The sequence below is a fragment of the Muscardinus avellanarius genome (assembly GCF_963383645.1).
Source record: "Muscardinus avellanarius genome assembly, chromosome: 16".
NCBI classification, from domain to species: Eukaryota; Metazoa; Chordata; class Mammalia; order Rodentia; family Gliridae; genus Muscardinus; species Muscardinus avellanarius.
The window spans coordinates 23,413,700-23,439,192 of NC_137802.1; the positions used below are offsets into that span (position 1 = coordinate 23,413,700).

Below are 25,493 nucleotides of genomic sequence, written 5' to 3' on the forward strand. Positions count from 1 at the left end.
TTTTTTTTTTTTAGTAGTACTGGGAGTGGAACCCAGGGGCCTTTCTACCTCAGGGCTACACTCCCAGACCTATTTTTTATACTTTATTTGGAAACAGTGTCTCACTAAGTTGCTGAGAGCCTCACTCAGTAGCTGAGGCTGCTTCGAACCTGTGCGATCCTCCTGTCTCAGCCTCCCAAGCGCTGGGATTACAAGCGTGTGCCACCACGCCTGGCCTGCTGCAGGTTTTTGGGGACAAGATAGGCTTCTGATAAAGTCTTGCTTTTTCGTTCTGCTCTAAAAAGGGAAGAGGGGTAATGGGAGGGCGTGCAGGTGCCTCAGCAGAGGTCCAGCGCTTCAGGCTTGGAGCTGGGTCTGTACTGGGTAGGCAGCACTCCTCTATGTGAAACTCAGGGCTGAGCTTCTTGGAAAGATGTGTGAGGACATGGATTCATTAACAAAATTCCAAGACAGTGGGAGCTGTCTGTATGAGCAGGTAGAAACTGGGGGAAGGGCAAGGGTAAAGAAGAAAGAAAAGGAAGGAATGAGTACTCTAATCACATGGTAGGAGCCCAATAAAAGTAAAGGAATCATTATCTTGGCTACTCATTTTCTCACCAAAAACCCCACATGCTTCCTTCTAGATCTGGGGATCCCCTGCCCAAGAACCCACTCACAAGCTGCTGATTCCCCCTCAGATCAAGAAAGACTAACCCACCCAGAAAAGGGTGCTCTTACCAACAGCTCCCAGCTGCTGCCTGCTGAGGCCACGACCCTTTCTCTGTGCTCCCTGTGTGTCCGTGCCACAGAGCAGTCCCTTGTATTGGGCAGAGCCAGAGCCCCGTCCGCTGTCCCTGCACGCTTACTCTGCAGAAGAGCACCCTGACAAATCCTCCACCCAGAGTCGGAAAGGGCACTGCAGTCCGGGCTCTGGCCGGGCCGTGCCACCCCATGCATCCCAAGCAGAGCTGCCCAGCCCGGTGGGCCTCCTGCTGCTGTGAGGGTGCGCACCCTCGGGCGCTGGCTGAGGAATCATCACAGAAACAAGGCACCACAGAGAGGCTGGACACAGGTTGTGTGATTCAGGACACGCTGGAAGAGTCCAAGGGCGGAGGGGAGGAAGGGGGAGAGGAGAAGACCACGTCTTAAATAACGTCTCAAGTGGCCGGAGCCCACTAGATGGGCTCTGGTTTGAGCTTTTCTGCTAGGAAGTCATTCACAAAGGCTTCCACGATGGCGGGGGTGATCTCCTCCACATCCATCACGTACTTGGCCCGGGCCGACATGTCCAGGATGGTGAGCAATGGCGCAGCCTCGGGCAGGTTGGTGTAGTCTCGGAGGGAGTCAGTCATGTCATCCTGGAAGTTACCAGAGGGGAGAGAAAACTGGTAAGTTTTCTTTTTTTTTTTTTTTTTTAACACTGTGTAACCCGCTTCAGTGCCAGCAGCCCCCAGACAGGGCTAAGCAATAGTTTGGGGCCAGTTTTCTCTGGCATGGGACACTATGAGAGACCCAGGGGATGGGCCTGCCATAAATCCAAACCTGTACGTGTAAGTTTTAAAGAGAGTCCCCTGGGCCCGCTTTCCCTAGATGGCAGGGACATGGGACAGCTCCATCATCCTGAAGGGCAGGGTCCCCATGTATGGGCTCTTAGCATGGGGAGCGGCTGCCCTGTCATGAGGAGGAGGAAGTTGGTTAGTAATATCCCCTCTGCATCTCTGCAAGCCATTTTTCCTTATTAGCATGAAAGAGACTTTAACATGTCTTCTACTTTTAAAAAAATGTGATATCCCAGGCATGGTGGTACATGCCTGTAACGTCAGTACTTAGGAGACTGATACAGGAAGATTGAAGGACCAAGGCCAGCCTCAGCAGCTTAGTGAGATTCTTTTTTCCAAATAATAAAATAGGGCGGGGGTATAGCTCAGAGACAGAGTGCCCTAGGTTCAATCCCTAGTACAGAGCGAGAGAGAAAGTGAGATGTGATGTCTTTTGATTGCTTATTGTTGCAATCAGCTCTCAGTTATTCACAGCCCCACTGTGATTATCTGAGGCCAATCTAGACTTCAACTCTGAAACCTTTTTTTTTTTTTTTTTGCAGGTTTGGGGATGAAACCCAGGGGGGCATTTGACCTCTGAGCTACACCCCCTGCCCTATTTTTTATTCTTTGTTTTGAAACCAGGTCTCACTGAGTTGCAGAGGGCCTCACTAAGTAGCTGAGGCTGTCCTCGAACCGTGATCCTCCAGTCTCAGCCTCCCGAATGCTGGGATTATAAGCGTGTGCCACCACGCCCGGCTTGAAACCTTTTTAAACAGAAGCAACCCGCTGCCTCCTCACTGGTTTCAAGGAAGGCCAAGGCTGCACAGCCAGCCAGCTCTGAAGACGACTGGGCTGCTTAGGCCTCAGGTTTACACAGGTCTGCTGGATCTGTCTGAGAAGGAAGCTGGCACTTTCTCATGTGTTCCCAGCTGTTGTCCAGGTGAATTTGCCTTATATCAAATACTGCCTTATTCAAATATAAAGGCAAACATAAAGCCAAAGACAAGAAAAGGTTTTGTCAGGGAGAAACCACTTAAGGTTACCTTTCATGCTATCTATTGTCATTTCATAAATAACAAAAAAAATAAACTTTCCATACCCCATTTCCTGGGGCTGTTTTACTCTACTGCACAATATTCTGAATTCAATGAAAATGCCTACAAGGGTCAGCCTACAAGGGTTTGAAGCCAGGCATGGTGGCACACACTTGTAATCCCAGCATTTGGGAGGCTGAGACAGGAGGATCACAGTTCGAGGACAGTCTCAGCTACTTAGTTAGGTCCTCTGCAACTCAGTGAGACCCTGATTCAAAATAAAGAATAAAATGCCGGGTGTGGCTACGCATGCTTGTAATCCCAGCATTCAGGAGGCTGAGACCAGAGGATTGCGGTTCGGGGACAGCCTCAGTTACTTAGTGAGGCCACCCGCAACTTAGTAAGACCCGGTTTTAAAATAAAGAATAAAAACAGGGCAGGGAGTGTAGCTCAGAGGTCAAATGTCCCTGGGTTCCATCCCCAGACCCGAAAAAAAAAAAAAAAAAAGGCGAATTTTAGTTGGACAGAGTGACAGATGCCTGGAATCCTAGTACTAAGGAGGCTCGGACAGGGAGATTCCAAGTTTGAGGCAGCCACAGCAAATTTGTGAGTCCCTGTTCCAAAATAAAACCTAAAAAAGCTAGGGATTTAGCTCCGGTAAAAAGCCTCTGGGTTCAATCCCCAGTACCAAAAAGAAACGGGTAAGTCTTCCCCCATTAAACAGCATGTACTTCCCAGAAATGCTGAGTGACTCTATATCTGACATTCTTCATAAGATTCAGGCCCTCCAGGAGGGTTGACAGAAAACCTTCATGGTAAACAGAGGCGAGCCCTGGACAGATGCCGTACATCTCATTCTCCAGGAGGCTTGACGAGCCGCGCCCCTCCCCGCCCCTGCTGACTGCGCACAGCACCGGCGAATCCTAATGTCCACCACGCCGTCAGAAGGAATAAGTTCCACCAGCACAGGGGACAGGATCAAGACAGAGAAAAGGGGTCCCCTTAGCCCGCAGCGGGGCTCAGTCAGGGTCAGAGGTCGCATCCCTCCGCCCCTACTCCTTTCATGTCGTCTTGCTTCTGCACACAAGGGCAGAGACCCGGACCAGGAGAGCTGCCAAGGGCAGGAGCCCTGCGAAGTGCACAGCAAGAATGGGGGCAGGCGGGGAAGGAGAGGGTGAGCAGGAGCCTTCCTCCTCCCTCGAGGCGTGAGCGGGCCCATCCGTCAGCACAACAGGGCAGCACTGTCCCCTGGTCACAGTGACCCGCCGGCCCCTTCCCTTCTACCTGCTTCGTGTGGGACCCTGGTAAGGCACTTCTGAGCGCCAGCCCGGCAGGCTTTTAACAAAGGCTCCCGACCCCAGCGCGGCCGCAGTTCCTGGCCTGGGGCCTCGCTTCCCTGAGAAAGAGTGCCGACTGCGTTCCCAGGCGGAGGTGAAGCGCTTGGCCGGGCGCCCGCACACAGAACCTGCGAGGCTCCTTTTGAGCCGCTCTCTAAGGCCCCCGGCGCTCGGCCCTTTCTCTTCTGCACCCATCTTTTCTTTGCAGCCATTCTGCAGGGGTTAGAGTTTAATAGATGCAGAGCAGCCTCGTCTGGGCGCTTTGTGTGCAGCGGCTGGCGAGCCGGGGCCTGCGAACCCTCTTTGTTCCCCTCCACCCCTGGGCCGGGCAGGGCGGCCGGAGGGGCCGCGGCTGAGGAGGTGGTGAACGGGTGGCTGGGTGTCTGGCCGCCGCCTCTCCTGGGACCCAAACACAGCTTGACAGGAGCACCGGCTCAACCAACTGGAGGTACAGACAGGTGCACCGAGGGCGCGGCCTCGCACTGCGCTGGTGGCTGCTGGCCACGGGCGCTAGGGCGGGTCACGGAGGCCTGAGCATGCGCGAAAGGGGCTGCTGGCGGGGAGGGAGGAGTGCACGCGGCCATCTTGCAGGATGTTGTGTCTGCTGGATGGAGGTTCCCCCGCTCAGGCGGCCGGCACCTGCGCAGGGAGCTCTGCTCCAGGTTATAGTTCTCACCCTGGGAAACGCCCTGCTTGGTCCAGCTCAGAGGCCCTCACAGGCCAGGTCTTGGGTGAGAGAGGCTGGCGGTGGCAGCGATTTCCAGCCTCCACGTTCTCCCAGAGCTGGCTGGGCAGAGGCCCCAAGTCACTTTGAAGGCTGGTGCAGGGGACTCTCCACAGACACTCTGCGATACATCCAAGCCTGGCTCTGACCCAGGACCGGGACAGCCCTGAGAGGGCTTCCTGTTGTCAGCTGCTGAGTGAAAAGGAAGGGGAGGCAGCGGGAGAGGAAGTGGCCTCCCATGACCAATGACACATCTTTTCTCCCACACTCCACCGTTGGCAAGGTCAGCTCAGTCTCAGAGGTCCCTTCCAACCTGGTCAAGGCCAGCATGGCTCCTGTCCTTAGTCTCCAGCAGAGGCAGCAGGGTTGGGGGAGGGCCAGGGCAAGGCCTCCCTCAGCACTCACCTCCCCAGCCACAAAGAACAGAAGTGGGGCCTCCTCCTCTTTGGCTTTGTACTTGGCAATGATTTTCTCAGCTATCGGCTGAATCAGCTGTTTGGCTGCCTCTGATTCTCCATCATCCTCAGAATCTGTGATGGAGGAAAAGAAAAAACAAGAAACTTTGGCTTTTCCATTAGTGGAACCCTCCTGAGTGGGCCTGGCTTCTGGGCCTGAGATGCAGAAATGCCCTGAATGGAAAAGCACTCCCTCGTAGGCAAAGGCCCAACTTCCCAGGGTACATCAGTGTGTCTACACACACACGTGGCAAAGCACACTCATCAGTACTCTTCTGCACTGGACACCAGGACAGCTCGCCTCCCTGCTAGCCCAGGTGCCCCAGCAGACAGCCCTTCTTAGGGCACTGTGGAGGCGGGGCTTCCCCAGGTGGGACCTCAGCCAAAGAATGAGAAGCCATGACCTGGGACCTCCGGCTTCCTAGTAAAAATGGCAGACTGGCGATGAGGGGCGAGGATGGTGGTTCAGGAGCAGCTTTGGTGCTCTGGGCACCACAGCTTTTGCTGTTGACGCCCTTGGAGGGGGAAGACAATTTATGGACGAACACGGACCAGGCTCTCCAGACAGAGACAGCTGTGCACAGGGTCCCAGAACTCACACTGCTAAAGCTGCAGCACGGAGCAAGGGCATCATCCCCAAGCTACAGAAGTGGGGGTGTCAGCGGCCCCAGGGAGGTGCGTCACCCAGGAATGCTGCCCCAGCAAGGAGGCTGTAGGAGCTGAGTGTGGTGTCACACCCCTGTAATCCCAGGACTTGGGAGGATGAGACAGGAGGGTCTCAGGTTTGAGGCTAGCCTCGGCCACCTAGTGAGACCCTGTTTCAAAACAAAAAATAAAAAAGGGCTGAGGATATAGTTTTGAGGTAGAATGTCTCTGGGTTCAATCCCCAGTAAACACACACACACACACACACACACACACACACACACAGCCTGTGGTGTAGAGAGAGCATGGCAGGACACATTCTGGATCGCCTCCTAATTCACTTTGTGATGCTACCCAACTTGCTTGGCCTCTCTGACTTTGTTTCCACACTTTCCCAGATGGCCGTGGGTTTCCTAATTGTCCCTGGGATCAGAATTGTTTCCTAACTGGTCCCAGGATGTGGGCATGAGAGTCTGCCACAGGCAGGAGAACCAGAGGTCAAGACTCTCCCAGGCTTCCTGTCCCCAGAGGGCCGTCTTCCCCAAGCCTCAACCCAGGCTGCAAGTCAGTGTGCCTAAGAATTCCCTCAGAGCCCGGCATGGTGGCACATGCCTATGATCCTAGTACTTGGGTGGGTAAGACAGGAGAATCGCAGGTTCAAAGCCAGCCTCAGGAACTTATCGAGGCTCTCAGTAACTTAGCAAGATCCTATCTCAAAAAAAAAAAAAAATCAAATAAAATAGGGCTTTGGCTGGGGATGTAGCTCAGAGGTAGAATTCCCCTGGGTCCAGTCCTCTTCCCTTGGGTCTGCTTACTAGCTTCCCTGCTGGGTCCCTAAACCAGACCTCAGAGAATGGGATAGGATGCTGCTTACACTCCCCAGCCACATCCCTGTGCAGTTCAGCTGGAGGGGAGCAACGAGTCCCAGTTGCTCTTGGCCAGGGGTTGCTCAGTTTGCACAAGCAGACCTGGGTCATCCCACTGGGCTGCCGGGCCCCCAGTGTGGGTGCGCCTCTGTCCTGCTCAGGCTGAGCACGGGACCCAACTGAGAGGTGCAGATGGCTGCTGAGGATGGATGAGCCAGGGGTGTGGTCTGAGGCCTGGGCAGGCTGGAGCTGCCTCTGCTCTAGCAACCCCTGCAGCAGCTCCTCAGAGCGCAGAGCAGAGAAGTTGCTGGGGCGAGCCTGGCCGTGAGGGGCCCAGCCCCTGCAGCTGCTGTGTGCCGCCTGCCCCTTTCCAACAATGGTTCTGTTCATGGGGGAAGGGGCCAGGGGCATCCTCCCGGCCTGACCTATTCTGCCCAGCTGGCAGTCAGGAGTATCTAGGAAGGAAAGCACAAACACAGCAGCTCCCAAACCACCTCCCCCGGGGAGAGCCATCAATAAATCATTGGGGTCAAAAGCAAGACTGTGAGGGGGAGACAAAGGCCTGGGCTTAGCACTCACTGTTAAGGGCAGAGAGAGGCCTGGGGCAGGCACCGCCTGCGTGAGATCCATCCCGCCAGGCCCTGCTCCATACCTACAAAGAGGACGAGGCAGGGGCCCTCGTTGAGCTGCACAGCATTGGAGTCGGAGAGCTCCAGCACGGGCTTGGGGTGCCACGGGAACTCCCTGCAATCCTCGTCGTTGAGCACCTCCACCCGCCCCTGCCGAGTGATCACCTCGCCCTGCGGGTCCAGCACAATGAGCGTAGGGATGCCTGCAAGAGAGACAGGGTGCGCACGCTGGCTGGAGACACAGGGCAGACTCACAGCGAGCAACCCAGGCCTGGAGTGGGAAACCCTGGCTGGATCTCGTCTCTTCCACCAGATAGTTACAGAACTGCCCTGGGTCTGTGTGGAACCACTCTGTGGAACCCTGGGCAGTCACTTTGCCCATCTGGGCCTCCACGCCCTCAAAGTGGTGAAGTTGCCGTATTCCCTACCTTTTCCAGGTTCTCCATCAGCTATGAGTAAAAGAACTGAGCCCATGGGCCAGGGGTGTAGCTCATGGGTAGAGTGCTCCCCCAGAATGTAGGAGGTTCTGTGTTCAATCCCTGGCATCACAAAAACACAAACGAACACAGAGCCGGGCGTGGTGGCGCACGCTTGTAATCCCCGCGCTTGGGAGGCGGAGACAGGAGGATCGCGCAGGTTTGAAGCCAGCCGTGCTGGCTTATGAGACCCTGTTTCAAAATTATAAAAAAATAGGTCTGGGAGTGTAGCCCGGAGGTAGAAGGGCTTCCAGGAACCCCAGTACCACACACACACACACAAAAAAAAAAACCCCACACAAAAAACAACAAACAAACAAACACAGAGCTCGGGGTCTTGACACATCTGAGCAGCCAATTGCTGGCAGCACCCTAAAGAGATCCCAAAGACACAGGGGACCTCGCCACGTGTAGGGAGTTTCTAGCTGACCACGGTGGTTTGAGACACAGAGAGGCTCCCATGCAGTGCCAGGCAATGGGTTCCAGCAGTCCTCACACAGGCCTCTGCTACCATAGGCGTGACCGTGCGGGTGGGAGCCTGGGCCCTGCAGCAATGAGGGAGGAAGGGGCCAGCTGGCTGCTAGACCAGGCCTTCTTAGGCCCCCATCCTCTCAGCCTTGGCACGCTGTCCCAGGAGGGTCTAATGTTCTGGAAGGGACAGTCCCCAGAGGGAGCAGGACACTGAAGTCCCAGGCTGGGGGGGGGGGAGTGCCTGCAGGTGCATGCCCCCAGCCAGAGAGCCTCAAAGGAACAGAGAGAACTCCATCTTTTCATGGTTGCCTAGAACTCCATCTTTTCACGGTCGCCTCTGGGCTTGCCACCTCCCTGCTCTTTGCACCTCACTCCCCACTGCTTCTCTACAGCCCCAGCCACAGACTCCGTCTTGGCCCTGCCCTTTGAGACCCGTGTTTCTCCACTGGCAGACCCCCCCCCCGCCCCTGCCCCCGCGCTGTCCAGAAGCCTCTCCTCCCAGGGCAGACCAGAGCTTCAATCTTATATGAAAGCCAGGACGATTTAATATTTATAGATTCCAAAGTATTTGGTCGGTAATTTGTTCCACTGACATTTTACTTCTCTGTGGGGGGGTGGGTGCCAAGGTACCAGAAATACAACCTTGGCGCTCTGTAAGCTGCCGCAGCCGCTGGCCCAGCAGGCATGCATGGTGGGCCCGTCTTCAAAAGGAATAAGTGAATCCATTATGTTCACACCTATTAGGAGTGGCTGGATGTGTCAAGGAACAGAATAGGTTGAGAGGGAAAAGGGCTCCCAAGGACTGCCACTCCCGCCACATCACACAGACAGCAGCAGGTACTCCTCAGGGGGCCTTAAGATGTGCTTGACAATGAACAGGCCTCCTGAGATGTGTGTGGGCCCACGGGGCGCCAGGCCTTTCCAACCTCCTTGGCAGCCTGGGCCCATGTCAGGTGTGGCTCCATCCCCTGGGGCTCAGGGCTGGGCTTGGGTCACAGCCTGAAGGGAGCCCGGGGCCAGCCAGAGTGCTCTGTACCGCTACTTGCCAATTTCAAAAACACAAAAAACAATGGGGGCTGATGTGTTTCTAAAATTGGGCAGTTCTGAACGTTGGTTTCAGTCAGAGCCTGCCCGCTGCTATGATTAGACACAGCATCAGACCTGTGTGCAGCCTGGACTTTGGATGCGGGCTGGTCTGAGGACAAGCAGGCGCAGAGGGTGGGGAAGGGGAAGGAAAGCCTGACAATGAGCAGCCCATTCCCGGGTCAGTGGCTCAGCCTCCAAGGGACTGCGGCAAGGGCCACAGCTGTGGCCTCTCTTGAGCCCGTGACCGTGGGGACCAGCACAGCAGAGCAAGGCCACTGATCCCCGCTCAGTGCCGGAGTCTCTGGCTAATGCCACCAAGAAACGGCTCCTCTGGCCCCAGGTGTCCCCAGCCCTTGGAAATGCAAAGAGCCTTGTTTTCCCTGCTCTGAGCACCAAAATGCATGTCTAAGAGCCGCAGCCAATGAGATACACAGGGACAAGGCAGGCTGTACTGCAGAAACAGAAACCAACTCAGTGAAGTGCCCAAGCCCGACTTGGCCCAGAGGAGCCCCTGTGATGGCCGGTTTGGGAAAAGCCCAGACCCACTGTGCCTGGCCCTTCTTTCCCCTTCAGTTTACCTGGGGATCTGGCCTAGAGCCGAGTGTGCTTTCCTCAGCGGCTAACCCAGAGGGCTAGAAAGAGGCCTGCTTCCATGGCGACCCAGATGCTGCCTCACTGAACCATCCTATTGGGTGGCCGCAGAGTGGATGGTCAGACTGTGCCTGAGGTCACCCAGCCAGCGGTCAGGCTGCGAGGGGGACGCTAGCCTGCCAGGTGTGAAAGCTGCTGCCCTGCCGGCGAGGCCAGTGCCTTTGCAGAGGGTGCTTCAAGCACCTGGTTGGGGATCTTAACTCAGGCCAGGGAAGGTCCAGGTAGAAGCGGATCCCTGCACCTCCCTTCATCTTCTCTTCCTCCCGGGGGCAGTGGGGAAGGAGCAGAGGCTGCCATCACCTCTCCTCATCTTGTCCCCAGCACGTAGGACCTGAAGCAGGTTCCCCAAAGTCAAGACTTCTGCAGAGAAAATAGGGTAAAACCACAGCAGGCGTTCCTAACTGATACCGCTACGCAGAACATCTCCCGCACCACCACACCTTCCTTTCAGGGAGTGAAAAGGGGCCTCCTAGCAGCTCGGCGCGCCTTGTTCCCGGCCTGGCTGGCTGGGTGGTGAGGCAAAAGTACAGCTGGGATTCCAAGGAAGCCCCAGGCAAGTCCTCACTTTCTCTGAGCCTCATTTTCGCAGCTGCCAAATGGGTTAATGACAGTTTTCTATTTTATTTGGTTGCAGGAGGAATAAACAAGATATAAATGTCAAATGTGTTGGGCAAAGTACCTGGTATATACAGTAAGTGCTTCCTAAGTATTAGCTATCATCGTAAATCTGGTATGTATGTGTGTAAGTACGCAGGTAGGCATTGGAAGTTGAACCCAGAGGCATTCTGCCTCTGAGCTATATCCCAAGACCTATTTATTTATTTATTTTTTCAGTATTGAGGATGGAACCCAGAAGCATTCTACCTCTGAGTTATACCCCCAGCCCTATTTTTTCTTTATTTTGAAACAGGGTCTCACTGAGTTGCAAAGGGCCTCACTAAGTAGCAGCTGAGGCTGTCTGCAAATTGCGATCCTCTTGTCTCAGCCTCCCAAATGCTGGGATTACAAGTGTGCACCACCATGCCCACTCCCTTATTTTTAAAAAGCCATCCTTAAGTTGATTATTTGGCTTATTCGAAGGCAGAGGTTCAGAGGACTGTTGCCTTATTTTAGAAAGAGCAACAGACACCCTGGATGGGACTGAAGGACATTAGCTAAAGAACAGAAGAGAAGCCAAGGGTGGTGGTGTGGGCCTGTAATCCTAGTAGTCGGGAGGATGAGACAGGAGGACCTCAGGCTCAAGGTCAGCCTCAGCAACTTAGTGAAAACCCCAACATCCTAGTGAGAATGTTTAAAATAAGGGCAGGGGGGGAGCTGGGGAGCATAATAGCTCAGAGTTGAACCCAACCCTCCTGCCTTAGTCTCCTGAGTTGCTAGGACCACAGGCTTCCTCGTGCTTTGAGGAAGAGGTTCTTAGGCACTGCCTGAGCCGGGGCTTGGGAGCTGAGCCCTGTCTAGGTACATAGGGTATATGTTCTGAGCCCAGTGAAGCATGGGATAGTACAAATGAAAGGGTGCCGCGCTTGACAAGCATCGCCTTTCCTAGGACTCTCACTGAGAGTGTTTGTGGTGCTAGGATTGAGTCCTGAGTCATTTACCTCTATACTACCCCTTCAGACCTTTTGTTTTTTGTTTTATTATTTGTTTTTTTTTTTTTTTTTTTTTTTGTGGTACTGGGGATGGAACCCAGGGGCATTCTACTTCTGAGCTCTACCCCTAGCCCAATTTTTTTTTTTTTTTTTAAATTTTGAAACAGAGTCTCACTAAGTTGCTAAGGCTGGCTTTGAAGCTGTGATCCTCCTGACTCAGCCTCCTAAATTCTGGGGTTATGTCAGATGTATGCTGCCATGCCCAGCTTCTCCCTAAGATATTAACACCGTCTTTCTCTGTTCTTTTTATTTTTCTCCCTACCTCTATGCTACACCCTAGCCCTTATTTTTTATTTTGAAACAGGATCTCACTAACGAAGGAGAGTTTGGGAGGTGGGTGTGATTGCAGCCAAGACAGTGAGGTCATCCAGGACCCCGGGAAGCAAGGGAAGGGGCCAGCAGGCCGGGTGTAAGCCAGCTTTCTCTGTTCCGATGGCAGCATGATCTGAGGCTGGGAATGATTCCCCAAGGATTGCTGGGCAGGAAGCGCAGATTAGGGCACCAGGGGGACGAAGCACTGCAATCAGGATAGCGGTCATAACAGACGCTGCAGCAGCTGGGCGAAGTCCTGCAACACACTGCTGAGGGAAAACTGCCCTGTGTACATTACAGCCGTGTAGCAGTAGCTACGCATGTAGACAGAGACTGAAGACTTGGAGAAGCGGAGGCAGTTGTGTTCCTAAGGCAGGGATGTGAGCGAGATGAGATGTGATATATTAGGGTTTTCCCTTCTTCTTTACTCTTCATTTTTTTCTTTTTTTGTGGTACTGGGATTGAACCCAGGACATTCTACCTCTGAGCTATACCCCCAGCCCTATATTATTTTTTATTTAAAACAGAGCCTGAGTTGCAGAGCGCCTCACTCAGTTGCTGAGGCTGGCCTTGAACCAGCGATCCTCCTCTCTCAGCCTCCTAAGTACTGGGATTATAAGCAGGCACTACTATGCCTGGCTGCTGCTGCTGCTGCTGCTGCTGCTTTCTCCTCCTCCTCCTCCTCCTCCTCCTCCTCCTCCTCCTCCTCCTCCTTCCTCCTCCCTCCTCCTCCTCCTCCTTTTTCCTTCTCCCTCCTCCTCCTCCTCCTTTTTCCTTCTCCCTCCTCTTCTTCCTTCTCCTCCTCCTCCTCTTCTTCTTATCTATCTATCTATCTATCTATCTATCTGTACTGGGGTTGGAACCCAGGGGCCTTCTACCTCTGGGCTACACTCCCAGATCTATTTTATATTTTTATTTGGAAACAGGGTCTCACTAAAATGCTGAGAACCTCACTAAGTAGCTAAGCCTGGCTTTTAACCCATACGATCCTCCTGTCTCAGCCTCCCAAGTACTGGGATTACAGGCGTGCGCCACCATGCCCGGCTTCTTCTCTTTGCAGTGCTAGGAAGCACACCAGGGTCTGGCACATGCTCGGAAGCCTGGGTTTTCTTTTCTTTCCCTCCCTCCCTCCCTCCCTCCTTCCCTTCTTCCTTCCTTCCTTCCTTCCTTCCTTCCTTCCTTCCTTCTTGCGTTACTGGGGATGGAACCCAGGGGCATTCTACCTCTGAGCTACACCCCCAGCCATATATTTTTTTTATTCTTTATTTTAAAATAGGGTCTCACTGAGTTACAAAGGGCCTCACTAAGTAGCTGAGGCTGTCCAAGAACCACGATCCTCCTGTCTCAGCCTCCCAAATGCTGGGATTACAAGCATGCTCCACCACACCCGGCTTATTCTTTATTTTTGAGACAGGATCTCACTAAGTTGCTGAGAGCCTCACTTAAATAGCTGAGGCTGGCTTCGAACCTGTGCGATCCTCCTGTCTCAGCCCCCAAGCGCTGGGATTACAAGTGTGCACCACCACGCCTGGCAAGCCTGGGTTTTCTTACATGTATACTGTGTGGATTAACACAGACTGAACATCAGAGCTGAGAGACTGACAAATACAAACCAACGCCTTCCTCAGATCAAGAGCTGCTGCATTCCCTGGCGCCCTCTTCCCTTCCCTTTCCTGGATCCTCCAAATTTCCCTTATTTAGAGAGCTAAGGAGAGGAAGAAGGTGCTGGTTTAGGAGGCAGAGCCCAGTGAAAGCCAAGGGAAATTAAAGGGTGGTTCTGGACAGGCGTGAATGGGGCCAGCTGGTCCAAACGCTGCGCAGGCAGCTGCCTGTGCCAGGAGACAGCCGAGGGCAGGCACCGCAACAGAGTCTAGAAACAGCCGCTGCCCATCAGGAGCACAGCAGACGAATCACCTGGCACACTCCCACAGTGAGACACTTCCCGAACTGAAAGGAAATGAACTAGATATGAATATTAACAGGGAGAAACCTTGAAAACTTAATGGTAAGTGAGAAAAAGCGAGTTGCAAGATGACATTACAGCGTGCTAGCATTTTAAGCATGGCTCTGAAGGACACCAAGCAAAACTATATATTATGCATGAAGTCCTATATATGCAGGAAAAATGTGGAAACTGCTTGTGAAGTTACATATTAAACGTATGGCAAGGCGGGCGTGGTGGCGCACGCTTGTAATCCCTGCGCTTGGGAGGCTGAGACAGGAGGATCACACAGGGTCGCAGCCAGCCTCAGCTACTGAGTGAGGCTGTCAGCAACTTAGTGAGACCCTGTTTCCAAATAAAATATAAAATAGGTCTGGGAGCATAGCCTGGAGGTAGAAAAGCCCCTGGGTTTCATCCCTAGTAACACACACACACACACACACACACACACACACACACACACACAGTATGGCAGTGCTTCCTCAGGGAAGAGGGAGGAGAAAGGCAAGAGAGAAAGGGCCCCTTCCCTTTTTCTGTCATGTTCCTATTTATTTATATTTTCTTTATTTCAGTTTTTGGGTGCTGGAAATTAAACACATTACCTTGTGCCCATATCCACCCATAACTTCAATACCTGAGGAAAAAATGTCAGTTCTGTGTGGCAGCCCCTTGGGGTTGATTACATAATTCTCTGTCTTTTCTTGCTTTGTTTCTCTTTTCTGTTCTCACAATTAAGCACAACACACAAAACAGAACACCAGCAGGACATGGTGGCACACACTTGTAATCCCAGCATTCGGGGGACTGAGACAGGAGGATCACAGTTCACGGCCAGCCTCCTCTACTTAGTGAGGCCCTTTTAACTCTGAGACCCTGTTTCAAAATAATGAATAAAAGCCGGGCGTGGTAGTGCACGCTTGTAACCCCAGTACTTTGGAGGTTGAGACTAAAGGATTGTGCAGGTTCAAAGCTAGCCTCAGCTAGCCTCAGCTACCTAGTGAAGCTCTCAGGAACTTAGTGAAACTCTCTTTCTAAATAAAATATAAAGCCAAGTGTGGTGGCGCACACTTGTACTCCCAGCATTTGGGAGGCTGAGACAGGAGGATCGTGGTTCACAGACAGCCTCAGCTACTTAGTGGGGCCCTTTGCAACTCAGTGAGACCCTGTTTCAAAATAAAGATTAAAAAATAGGATTGGGGGTGTAGCTCAGAGGTAGACTGTCCTTGGGTTCCATCCTCAGTACCGCAAATAAATAAATAAATAAATAAATAAATAAATAAATAAATAAAAAGGAACAGCAAGGTGGTTCAGTGGGCCCCTGGGCTGTCCAGCCTGCCCTCTGGCAGGCTGGTTCCTGACAGCCTACACCAGCCTTTTGATATTGAAATTTATCTATAAAACCAGCCCAAATCAGCTGTTTGCCTTCTAGTGATTGAAAAATACAAGCTCCAAACATGTCCTTTTAGTATCTACAGATTTTGCCTCAAATCTATTTTTTGAACGGGGCAAAAAGGAAAAGGGAGAGAGGAGAAGGGAGGGCAACAGAAGGGGGAGAGGGAACTGGAAGGCAGCAGGCAAGGAAACTAGATGAGGGCTGGCAAAGCCCCCCTCCCCGCCCCCCCCTGCCCCCAGCCCGCCCAGGCTGCTCCTGGCTGAGGCTATTCTTCTGCCCAGGGCCAAGGTGAGGAGAAAGGAACAAAGCCTGCAGAGGCCCCAGCCCAAGGGAGAAGGCGCTCTAAGCCTCCCTGCAAAGAACATGGTGCTCCCTGACAGCCCAGGATTACTTAGACAATTGCTAATGGGATTTGCCTTTTGCCAAGTATGTCTAAATGGCTTCTTTAGAAAGGCGTTTTTAAACAGCTTATAGGGCTGCAAACTCCCCAGTTTGCACAAAGCGCCGGGAGGAGGAGGCCCTAAGCTCCCCAGGAGACAAAGGAAAGGGATGGAAGCCGAATGCCAAGTCGCCAGTGAGCTTGGTGGCTCTGGAAACCACTGGTTCACACGGCCTGAGCTCGGCCCAGGGACTACAAAGGGAGCACCTGCGACTGACCGAGGCAGCAGCATGACTCCTGTCCTGCCCAGCCCAGGGAAAACTCATCCTCGAGGCCGGCAGCCAGAGCTGCCACCCTGGAAAGGAGGGACTCAAGGACACAGCCTCAAGGCCTCTGGCCCCAAAAAACTGTCCGCGTTCTGCACCGTTGCTCAAAACCTTTTTACTCTGCAAGCGAGACTCATTGTCTAGGGACACTGTCCAGCTCCTATGGGGCACAAAGGGGTCTACATTCCTTCTACACAACAAATGTTCCCACAAGCCTGCCAGGATGGCACAGGGAGGCACAGAGATACCATCACACCAAAGTGTCGTCCTCACTCTGAGGAAAAAGGCCAGGTAGAGGTGGCTCAGCTTGGCGAGGCCAGGAAAACACCCCGTCCGCAGCCCTGTAAGGCAGCTTCACCAAAACGTAACGGTAGGAGCCAGGCAGCATTTGGGAGGCTGAGACAGGAGGGTCGCAGTTCGCGGACAGCTTCAGCTACTTAATGAGGCCCTTTGCAACTCAGTGAGACCCTGTTTCAAAATAAAGAATAGCCGGGCGTGGTGGCGCATGCTTGTAATCCCAGTGCTTGGGAGGCTGAGACAGGAGGATGGCGCCTGTTTGAAGCCAGCCTCAGCTACTTAGGCTCTCGGCAACTTAGTGAGACCCTGTTTCCAAATAAAACATAAAATAGGTCTGGGAGAGTAGCCCAGAGGTAGAAAGCCCCTGGATTTCATCCCAGCAACACACACACACACACACACCAGGCGTGGTGGCGCACGCTTGTAATCCCAGCACTTGGGAGGCTGAGATAGGAGGATCACACATGTTCAAAGCCAGCCTCAGCTACTTAGTGAGACTCTCAGCAACTTATTGAGACCCTGTTTCTAAATAAAATATAAAATAGGTCTGGGCATATAGCCTGGAGGTAGAAAGCCTCTGGGTTCCACCCCCAGTACCACCAAAAAAACCCAAAAAACAAAATAAAGAATAAAAAATATGGCTGTGGTGTAGCTTGGAGATAGAAAGCCCCTGGGTTCAATCCCCAGTAACACACATACACGTGCACGTGCATGCGGGCACACAGACACACACACAATTAAACAAAAAAACAATGATAAGTGAGGAGAGACAATGGTTTAGTGAGAGCCTGGCACACATAGCCATACAGGGAGTAGGTGCTCACCCAGAGGCAGGCCTGCGTGGCCTACTGAACACTCATACAGCCAGACCTTGCTGTGCCTTTGTGTATTCATGTGTGTGGGTGCCTGTGTGCACACACAAACATGTCAGTCAAATGGGTGGAAGTCATAAGCAGAATCAAACAAAAGCTCGAAAGTATTTAGTAAAAAAACTTATCAGAGCCGGGCGTGGTGGCGCATGCTTATAATCCCAGCATTCGGGAGGCTGAGATCAAAGGACTGCAGTTTGCGGCCAGCCTCAGCTACTTATAGTGAGGCCCTTTGCAACTCAGTGAGACCCTATTTCAAAATAAAGAATAAAGGCCGGCATCGGAGCCTGCCGTGAGACATGGCCAGTGCTGGGGCCTCCTAACCCGGGAACGGAACCTGCCGAGGGGTTAGGCCGGTGCTGGGGCCAACGAGGCCGGCATTGGAGCCTGCCGTGAGGCTAGGCCGTAGCTGGGGCCTCCGAGGCCGGGATTGGAATCCTGCCAAGGGGTTAGACCGGTGCAGGGGCCAATGGCCAGCATCGGAGCCTGGCGTGAGGCAAGTTCACTCCTGCGGCCTCCAAGGCCGGGACCAAAGCCAGCTTAGGGGTTAGACCGGTGCAGGGGCCAGCGAGACCAAAACTGGGGCCTCCCATGAGGCAAGGCCGCTGCTTGAGCCAGCGAGGTCTGGATCAGTCCACTGAGTAGCCAGGCCACTACTGGGACCATCAAGAGTGGGATCGGTACTTGCAACGCAGCATGCACAAAGAAATATCGCAGAAAATATAAATCAGACGCTTCTCTTAATCAGCAATAACTAGGAGGAAAAGGGCAACAGGAAGAGGTTGAGCTATAGAAAGGGCCCTATAGTGAAGCAACTAATGTGACCAATCAGAGGGTATGTAATACTGGAGGACAGAGCCTCTTTAAAACGCAGAAGGTACATAAACAAAGGTATCAAAGTAAATCACCAAAGAAGTGTGGGATGGAGGGAGGGGGAGGGAATGGGATGGGGGCTGGAGGAGGGCTAATTGGATGATGTGTGCTTGTATATCCTCTCAAGTCTTGTACTCCAATGTGATTGATATATGACTACAATGCACCAATTTAAAAAATAAATTAATAAAAAAAATTAAAAAAAAAAGAATAAAAAAACAGGGCCAGGGGTATGGCTGGAGGTAGAATGCCCGAGTTCTATCCCTAGACTCGCAAAATAAATTAAAAAAAAAATAGAGCTGGGGCATTTGGGAGGCTAGGACAGGAAAATCACAGTTCGAGGACGGCCTCAGTTACTTAATGAGACTCAGTGAGCCCCTGTTTCAAAGTAAAGAATAGCCGGGCGTGGTGGCGCATGCTTGTAATCCCCGTGCTTGGGAGGCAGAGACAGGAAGATCGCGCAGGTTCGGCTTGAGACCCTGTTTCCAAATAAAAATGTAAAAATAGGTCTGGGAGTGTAGCCTGGAGGTAGAAGGGCTTCCAGGAGCCCCAATACCACCAAAAAAAAAAAAAAAAAAAAAAAAAAAAAAAGAATAAAAAATAGGAGCCGGGCATGGTGGCACATGCTTGTAATCCCAGCATTTGGGAGGCTCAGCTACTTAATGAGGCCCTTTGCAACTCAGTAAGAACCTGTTTCAAAATAAAGAATAGCCAGGTGTGGTGGTGCATGCTTGTAATCCCAGCAATTTGGAGGCCGAGACAGGAGGCTCGCACAGGTTCGAAGCCAGCCTCAGCTACTTAGTGAGGCTCTCAGCAACTTAGTGAGACCCTGTTTCCAAATAAAGTATAAAATGGGTCTGGGAGTGTAGCCCAGAGGTAGAAGGCCCCAAGTTCCATCCCCAGTAACACACACACACACACACACACACACACACACACACACACATAAAAAATTGGACTAGGGGTGTAGCTTGGAGGTAGAATGCCCCTGGGTTCCATCCCCAGTAACGCAATAAAATAAAATAAAATAAGTAAGAATAGAGTGTAGCTTGGAAGTAGAATGTCTCTGGGTTCAATCTCCAGCACCAAAAAAGATAGAAGGGGGGAGGATACTATCAAGAGGAAAAGAATAGAATAATGTTCAGAGATTTGGAACCTGAAGAGGGGAATGCAGGGGATCCGGGGAGCTGCCCATGCCCTCACTAATGCAGGCTGCCGAGGAGCAACGGGGGAGTGCTTGAAGGGGACCAGCGATGGCCTGGCTGCTCAGGTCACAGGAGTCACCAGCGGGCCCTGCTCCACATGCCCACCACTGCGCTCCAGGACAGCTGGTGGGCTGCACGGGCATGTTCTCAGCAGCCCTGCCGCCCACAATAGGCTGTGGGCTTTCTTCTTTCTAGTGGTCAGAGACAGGCGGATGCAACTTGCCAGAACTTGTACTTGTGAGAACAATGCTTCTGCCTGGTGAGACCAACAAGACTTGCTAACACAAGAACTTGATGACCATGTGAGCCTGGGAAGGAGCAGAGGCAAAGAGATGGAGACTTGTCTTGGAGCCCAGGGCAGCTCCTCGCTCCCCACAGGAAGGCCTGTGTACAGCTGGATGACCCAGAGTAGGTCACTGAGGCCCAGCGTGAGGCTCTCTGTGTCTACCAGAAATGTTGGTGGTGACCTGCTCCTGGGATTTCTCTTCTAGTCTAGCTTAAATGTCCAAAGGGTCAAGTTCAAGGATGTGCACAGCTTTCTGTGATGTGATAAAGCCTCCTTAGTTTTATCTGAACTCTGCCCCTACAGCCCAAACCCTTAAATAACCCCACACATTGTGTAAGGCCCTGCTCCAGACCTATCCCCTCCAGAAAGTCTTCCCTATCAGCAAGCCTGCAGAAGGGTGCTGAGACCTAGCCCGGGAGGGTGAGGGTCAAGTAAACACGGACACTCTGCCAAGGAGAGACTGGAAGGCAGGGAAGGAGCAGGAAGAGGTGGGGAGCTGGAAAAGCAGGCCTTTCCAAGTTGAGGAGAGATGAAGGCAGATGGCGGGGGATGGGTCTCGTGGAGCCTGGGGACAAGAAGCAGGAAGGGCCCGGTGGGCTGGGCCGAAAGGGATGTGCCTGGCTGGTGCTGGGTTCCAGAGGAATGCCACATTGTTTGAGTGCGGCTGGCTGGGGACCTGGCTTTCTGATCCTCAACGAGGGCTCCTTGTAGTCAGGGACCCTCAATGTACTTCTCATCCCCAAGCTGCCAGTTTCCAAGGTTGTACCAAATGAATGAACCTCTGAAAGCCCTCCATCCTCTTCCTCCTCTGGTCAGTCATCTTCTTTCTGGCTGGCTGGGCCAGCCCTGACATCTGCAGTGCTTACGTGCTGACCACTCGAGAGTCAGGAGAGCTCCCTATTCCATTTTCTGAAGATAAACATAAAGCTATCAATTTGATTTGATGAGCCCTGCCAACGTGTTACAGAAAGGCCTCTCCAGCCTTCACCACCACTAAGCTCGAGGTGGGTCCTGGAGGACTCCTGATCCCTGGTCAGCTGGGCGGGTGGCACATGCACTGGGAGGCTGACATGAGGGGAGAGCAAGTTCAAGACCAGGCTCAAACTAAAAGTAAACTGGGGCTGGAGTTTAGCTCAGAAGTAGAAAGGCCCTGGGTTCGATCCCTAGTACTAGACAGACACAGACACATGCTAGCTCTTCTGCACCACTTGCCCTCCGAGGGGACTCAGAAGCATCTCACAGAGCCCAGTGGGGCACAGACTGCCACCCCCACACTGGCTATGCAGTATAAAAGGCGATCCTTTGGGAATTTTTTAGTTTCAGGTGAACCCATGGTTTTAGTATTGACCACCAGCAACACCTACATCTCAGTGGCCCCACATCCAGGAAGGGGCAACCCCCTCCCTCTGAGAGAATAAAATCACACTCCACGCTTGAAGCGCGGTTGGAAACACATCTCTAAGCAGAGAGGCCGCGGAGGCCTGAGGGAGGCTCAGCACCCCTCCGTTCCCTCAGACAGCGCCAGCTGTCTAAACCCTCCTACAGATGCCATGTATTCAACCAACACTATCTGGTCAACACACTCTGCTCTTTAATTATTTCCCATATAAACCCTATCTGGTCCACTCAAGGGCAGCACTGGGCCCCTCTCCAAATTATTTCTCATGGAGCTCAATGCTGAGAGTTTTGAGTGGTTAATTCTATTAAGACATAAAATCCTTATCCTTAGCTGGGCGTGGTGGCACACACACTTGTAATCTCAGTACTTGGGAGGCTGAGACAGGAGGCTACATCCCAAATCATTTTTAAAGTTTTGAAACAGGCTCTCACTAGGCTGCCGAGAGTCCTGCTACTTGCTGAGGCTGTCCTTGAACCTGTGACCCTCCCATCTCAGCCTCCCAAGTACTGGGATTACAGATGGGTGCTACTGTACCTGGCTGAGCAAGCTCTTCTTTGAAGGATACAGATTCTTTCCCTTACATGTCACTAATATTGCTGGTTGCCTTTGTTTAAACTTTTTTCCCTATAAAATTTTATATACAAAGTGACCTCGACCTGCTGCTTCAAAACGTGATCCTTTCTTATTAATATTCTGATAGGCTGGTTAAAATGCAACTTACTCTAAAATAAATAGGAAGTGCTCAATATATATTTAAATGAACAGCCTCATCACTGGAACTCGACAGTTTTACAAGATAATTCACATAGGTAGGATTGAGTCCCTATGACAGGCTGCTGGAGAACTGGTAAGAGACCAAGAGGCCATTTTGTGTCCTGCCACCACGATGCTGTCGTGTTTCTGGATCGTAACATTCCTCTGATCTGATTCTAGACACACCACAGGAATATCAGTTGGGACAGAGGTTAGCTTAGCTCTGACTGGGCCAAAACAGATATCACCCCAGCATGCTCATCTGACAGGGCTCCCGGCAGCCAGACTAAGTCCCTGTGAATCTGTGCACTGGACTCCAAGCATGAATGGTCCTTCACTGTGTCACCAAGTGCGGCTCCAAGGTCGCCTCCACCCCGAGGGACCCTGAAGTTGGTCGCATCCTTCTCCACCACAGGCCTGGGGTGCGTGATGTGAGCAGGGGCCTTGTTTAAACTTTTTGCTATCCAATAGGGGGTTAAATAAAATTTGTTTCTTCTTTTCCCTCTGACTTAGTCCATAAATATTGGTGGGTTTTGTTTGTAAGACACAAGCAAGAATCAGAGGTACAGCCGGACGTGGCGGCGCACGCTTGTCATCCCAGCATTTGGGAGGCTGAGACCAGAGGGTCCCGGTTCACCGACAGCCTCAGCTACTTAGCGAGGCCCTTCACAACTCAGTGAGACCCTGTTTTAAAATAAAAAATAAGGGTGTAGCTCAGAGCTCAGAGGTAAAAGGCCCCTTGGTTCCATCTTCAGTACCCCCAAAAAAAACTCCAAAAACAAAAAGACTAAAAAAAATAGGGTGGGGATGTAGTTCAGAGGTATAGTGCCCCTGGGTTCCATCCTCAGTACTGCGAGAGAGAGAGAGAGAGAGAGAGAGAGAGAGAGAGAGAGAGAGAGAGAAGAAGAAGAAGAAGAAGAAGAAGAAGAAGAAGAAGAAGAAGAAGAAGGAGGAGGAGGAGGAGGAGGAGGAGGAGGAGGAGGAGGAGGAGGAGGAGGAGGAGGAAGAGGAGGAGGAGGAGGAGGAGGAGAAGGGGGGAGGGAGGGAGGGAGGGAGAGGGAGGGAGATCTCCTTTAGGTAAAACAGAGTCACTTTTAGGGTGAAGAGCTGAATCCCATAGGCAGGAAAGACAAAGCAAAACCCATGTAATTTTTTTTGGTGTGTGTGTGCTAGGGATCAAACCCAGGCAGGGCCTCTGCAGAGACTAGGCAAGTGCTCTACTACTGAACCTCTAGTTTAACCCTTAATTCTTTTTTTTTTTTTTTTTTTTTTTTTTGTGGGTCTGGCGATGGAACCCAGGGGCACTGTATTTCCAAGCTACAGCCCTTGCCCTAGTTTTTATTCTGAAACCAGGTCTCACTGAGTTGCAGAGGGCTTCACTAAGTAGCTGAGGCTGTCCGTGAACCACGATCCTCCTGTCTCAGCCTCCCGAATGCTGGGATTACAAGCGTGTGCCACCACGCCCGGCCTCCTTAATTCTTAAGAGCTTTGTCAAGAAAGAACCTCCTGTCCCAGAAAACTGGGAAGGAGCGGTATCAACATAATAAAGAATAAAAATAGGCTGGATGTGGTGGTGCTCAGTGCTTGGGGGACTGAGATAGGAAGTTTGCAGGTTTGAGGACAGCTTCAACAAGTAGTGAGACTCATCAACCTAGTGGGTCCTGTTTCCAAACAGGAAATAAAACCAGGCTGGGGGTGTAGCTTGAAGGTAGAATGCCTCTGGGTTTAATCTCTAGTATCACACACAAAAAAAGAATAAAATATAGTTTGTTCCTCTAATAAACCTTAATTCTTTTTTTTTTCTTGGTCAGATACTTATCATCCTCATTTTGCAGAAGAGGAAACTTAGGCTCATGGACTCTGCATGATGGAACCAAGAATCACTCTCTGGTCTTGGTGACAGTGAGACCCTGGGGACAGAGTTCTGGCCAAGTCATTTAGAACCATGTGTTCCACGGCCCATCCACATCAGAAGTCATAATGCCAAGACGTGAGAAGCACCTGTTTTACCAGCACAAGCACTTACACCTGTGTAAGTTATATACTATAAACTCTACCCCAAGCCAGATGGTGGCATAGGGCGGCAGAAAAGGAGGATCACAGGTTGGTGGACAGCCTCAGCAACTTAACGAGGCCCTCTGCAACTTAACAAAACCCTGTTTCAAAATAAAGAATAAAAACCAGGGTTGGGGCCCTGGGTTCAATCACCAGTTCTATACACACACGCAATTCGCCCCAAGTAATTTTTAAGATGGTGAAGAATGTGAGCATTCACGGAGATGAAGATGTTCTTTTCCTGCTAAAAGGAAAGCCAGAGGCACCCAGATGGGCAAGCACCCTCCAAGGAGCTGCATGGAGTCTGGGTCTGGGGTGCCTACCTTGAATTCCATACAATCGGTTAAGGCGGGACCTCCGGGCCTCGTCGCTGTAGGGGACAGCGAGCCAGGGCATCTCACTGAAGTACTGTTTGAATGATTCCTCTGACCTGCAGAGACACGTGGAGAGCAAGGCCCCGTCACCGGGCGCACCTCAGCTCGGTCCTCCCCACCCACTGTCAAGTTGGCTCCTGCCAGCCGTGCTCCTCAGACACCAGGCAATGGAGGCTGTTCTGCCCATCCTGGTATCACCAAGAAGAGACGGACGCCTGCACGCAGCAGGCGGATCCCACACTAAAAAGCCAGGAGGGCCAGCCCAGTACTCCACTCCCTCACGCCCTAACAATTAACGCTCCTGCCCAAGTTCCCCTTCTCCACACAGACAGGTCTTAAGTTCATCGGGAACTGAGAGGTACACAAACCTCTGTTCCTTGCAATATTTCTAATATGTCTAGTTTATATGTGGAACTATAATGTGTACAAGACTAAACATTTAAAACCAAACATATGCAGGGTATGGTGGGGCACACTTGTAACCCCAGCATTCGGGAGGCTGAGACAGGAGGATCACAGGTTCACCAGCCAGCCTCAGCTACTTAGCAAAGCCCTCTGCAACTTAGTGAAACACTGTCTCAAAATAAAGAATAAAAAATAGGTCTGGGAATGTAGTAAATGAGGTAAATGCCCCTGGGTTCAATCCCTAGTTCCTAAAAAAAAAAAAAAAAAAAAAAAAAAAATCTCTAGGAAGTGCTGGAGTATAACTCAGAGGTAGAATGCCTCAGGGTTCAATCCCTAGTACCAAAAATATAAAAAATAAAAAACTAAAGCCGGGCATGGTGGCGCACGCTTGTAATCCCTGCGCTTGGGAGGCAGAGACAGGAGGATCGCGTAGGTTCGAAGCCAGCCGGGTCCTGTTTCAAAAATATAAAATAGGTCTGGGAGTGTAGCCCGGAGGTAGAAGGGCGGAATTCCAGGAACCCCAGTACCACCAAAAAACAAACAAACAAACAAACAAACAAAAAAAAAAAAACTAAAACCAAAATATGGGCATGGTGGCACATGCTTGTAATCCCAGCATTCGGGAAGCTAAGACAGGAGGATTGTGGTTCCCAGACAGCCTCAGCTACTTAGTGAGGCCCTTTGCAACCCAGTGAGACCCTGTTTCAAAATAAAGAATAAAAAATAGGGCTGCAGGCTGGGCGTGGTGGCGCACACTTGTAATCCCCGCGCTTGGGAGGTGGAGACAGGAGGATCGCTCAGGTTCGAAGCCAGCCGCACTGGCTTAGGAGACCCTGTTTCCAAATAAAAATGTAAAAATAGGTCTGGGAGTGTAGCCCGGAGGTAGAAGGGCTTCCAGAACTCAAGTAGCACTGAAACAAAACAAAACAAAACAAAACAAACAAAACAAACAAAACAAACAAAACAAAAAAATAGGGGTAGAGGTGTAGTTCAGAGATAGAATGCCCCTGCATTCCAACCCCAGTACTGCAAAAACAAAATACAAAAAAACAAAAATCGACAGCTGCCCCTGGCACACTCTC

At 51.8% G+C, this 25,493-nt stretch overlaps 1 protein-coding gene across 1 annotated transcript in view; it reads right to left on the reverse strand.

Moving 5' to 3' along the window:
* Window positions 1-1,154: 1,154 nt before the first annotated feature.
* Window positions 1,155-25,493, reverse strand: part of NXN (nucleoredoxin) — a gene marked incomplete at its 3' end in the record, with an annotated part of 176,157 nt that continues 151,818 nt past the window's right edge. Inside the window, exons 5-8 of the mRNA XM_080713190.1 lie at window positions 23,956-24,062; window positions 7,234-7,413; window positions 5,021-5,145; window positions 1,155-1,337 (exon numbers count right to left, since the gene is read on the reverse strand). Of these exons, the coding sequence (XP_080569316.1) occupies window positions 1,155-1,337; window positions 5,021-5,145; window positions 7,234-7,413; window positions 23,956-24,062 (595 nt within the window). The remainder of the gene's footprint in view (window positions 1,338-5,020; window positions 5,146-7,233; window positions 7,414-23,955; window positions 24,063-25,493) is intronic.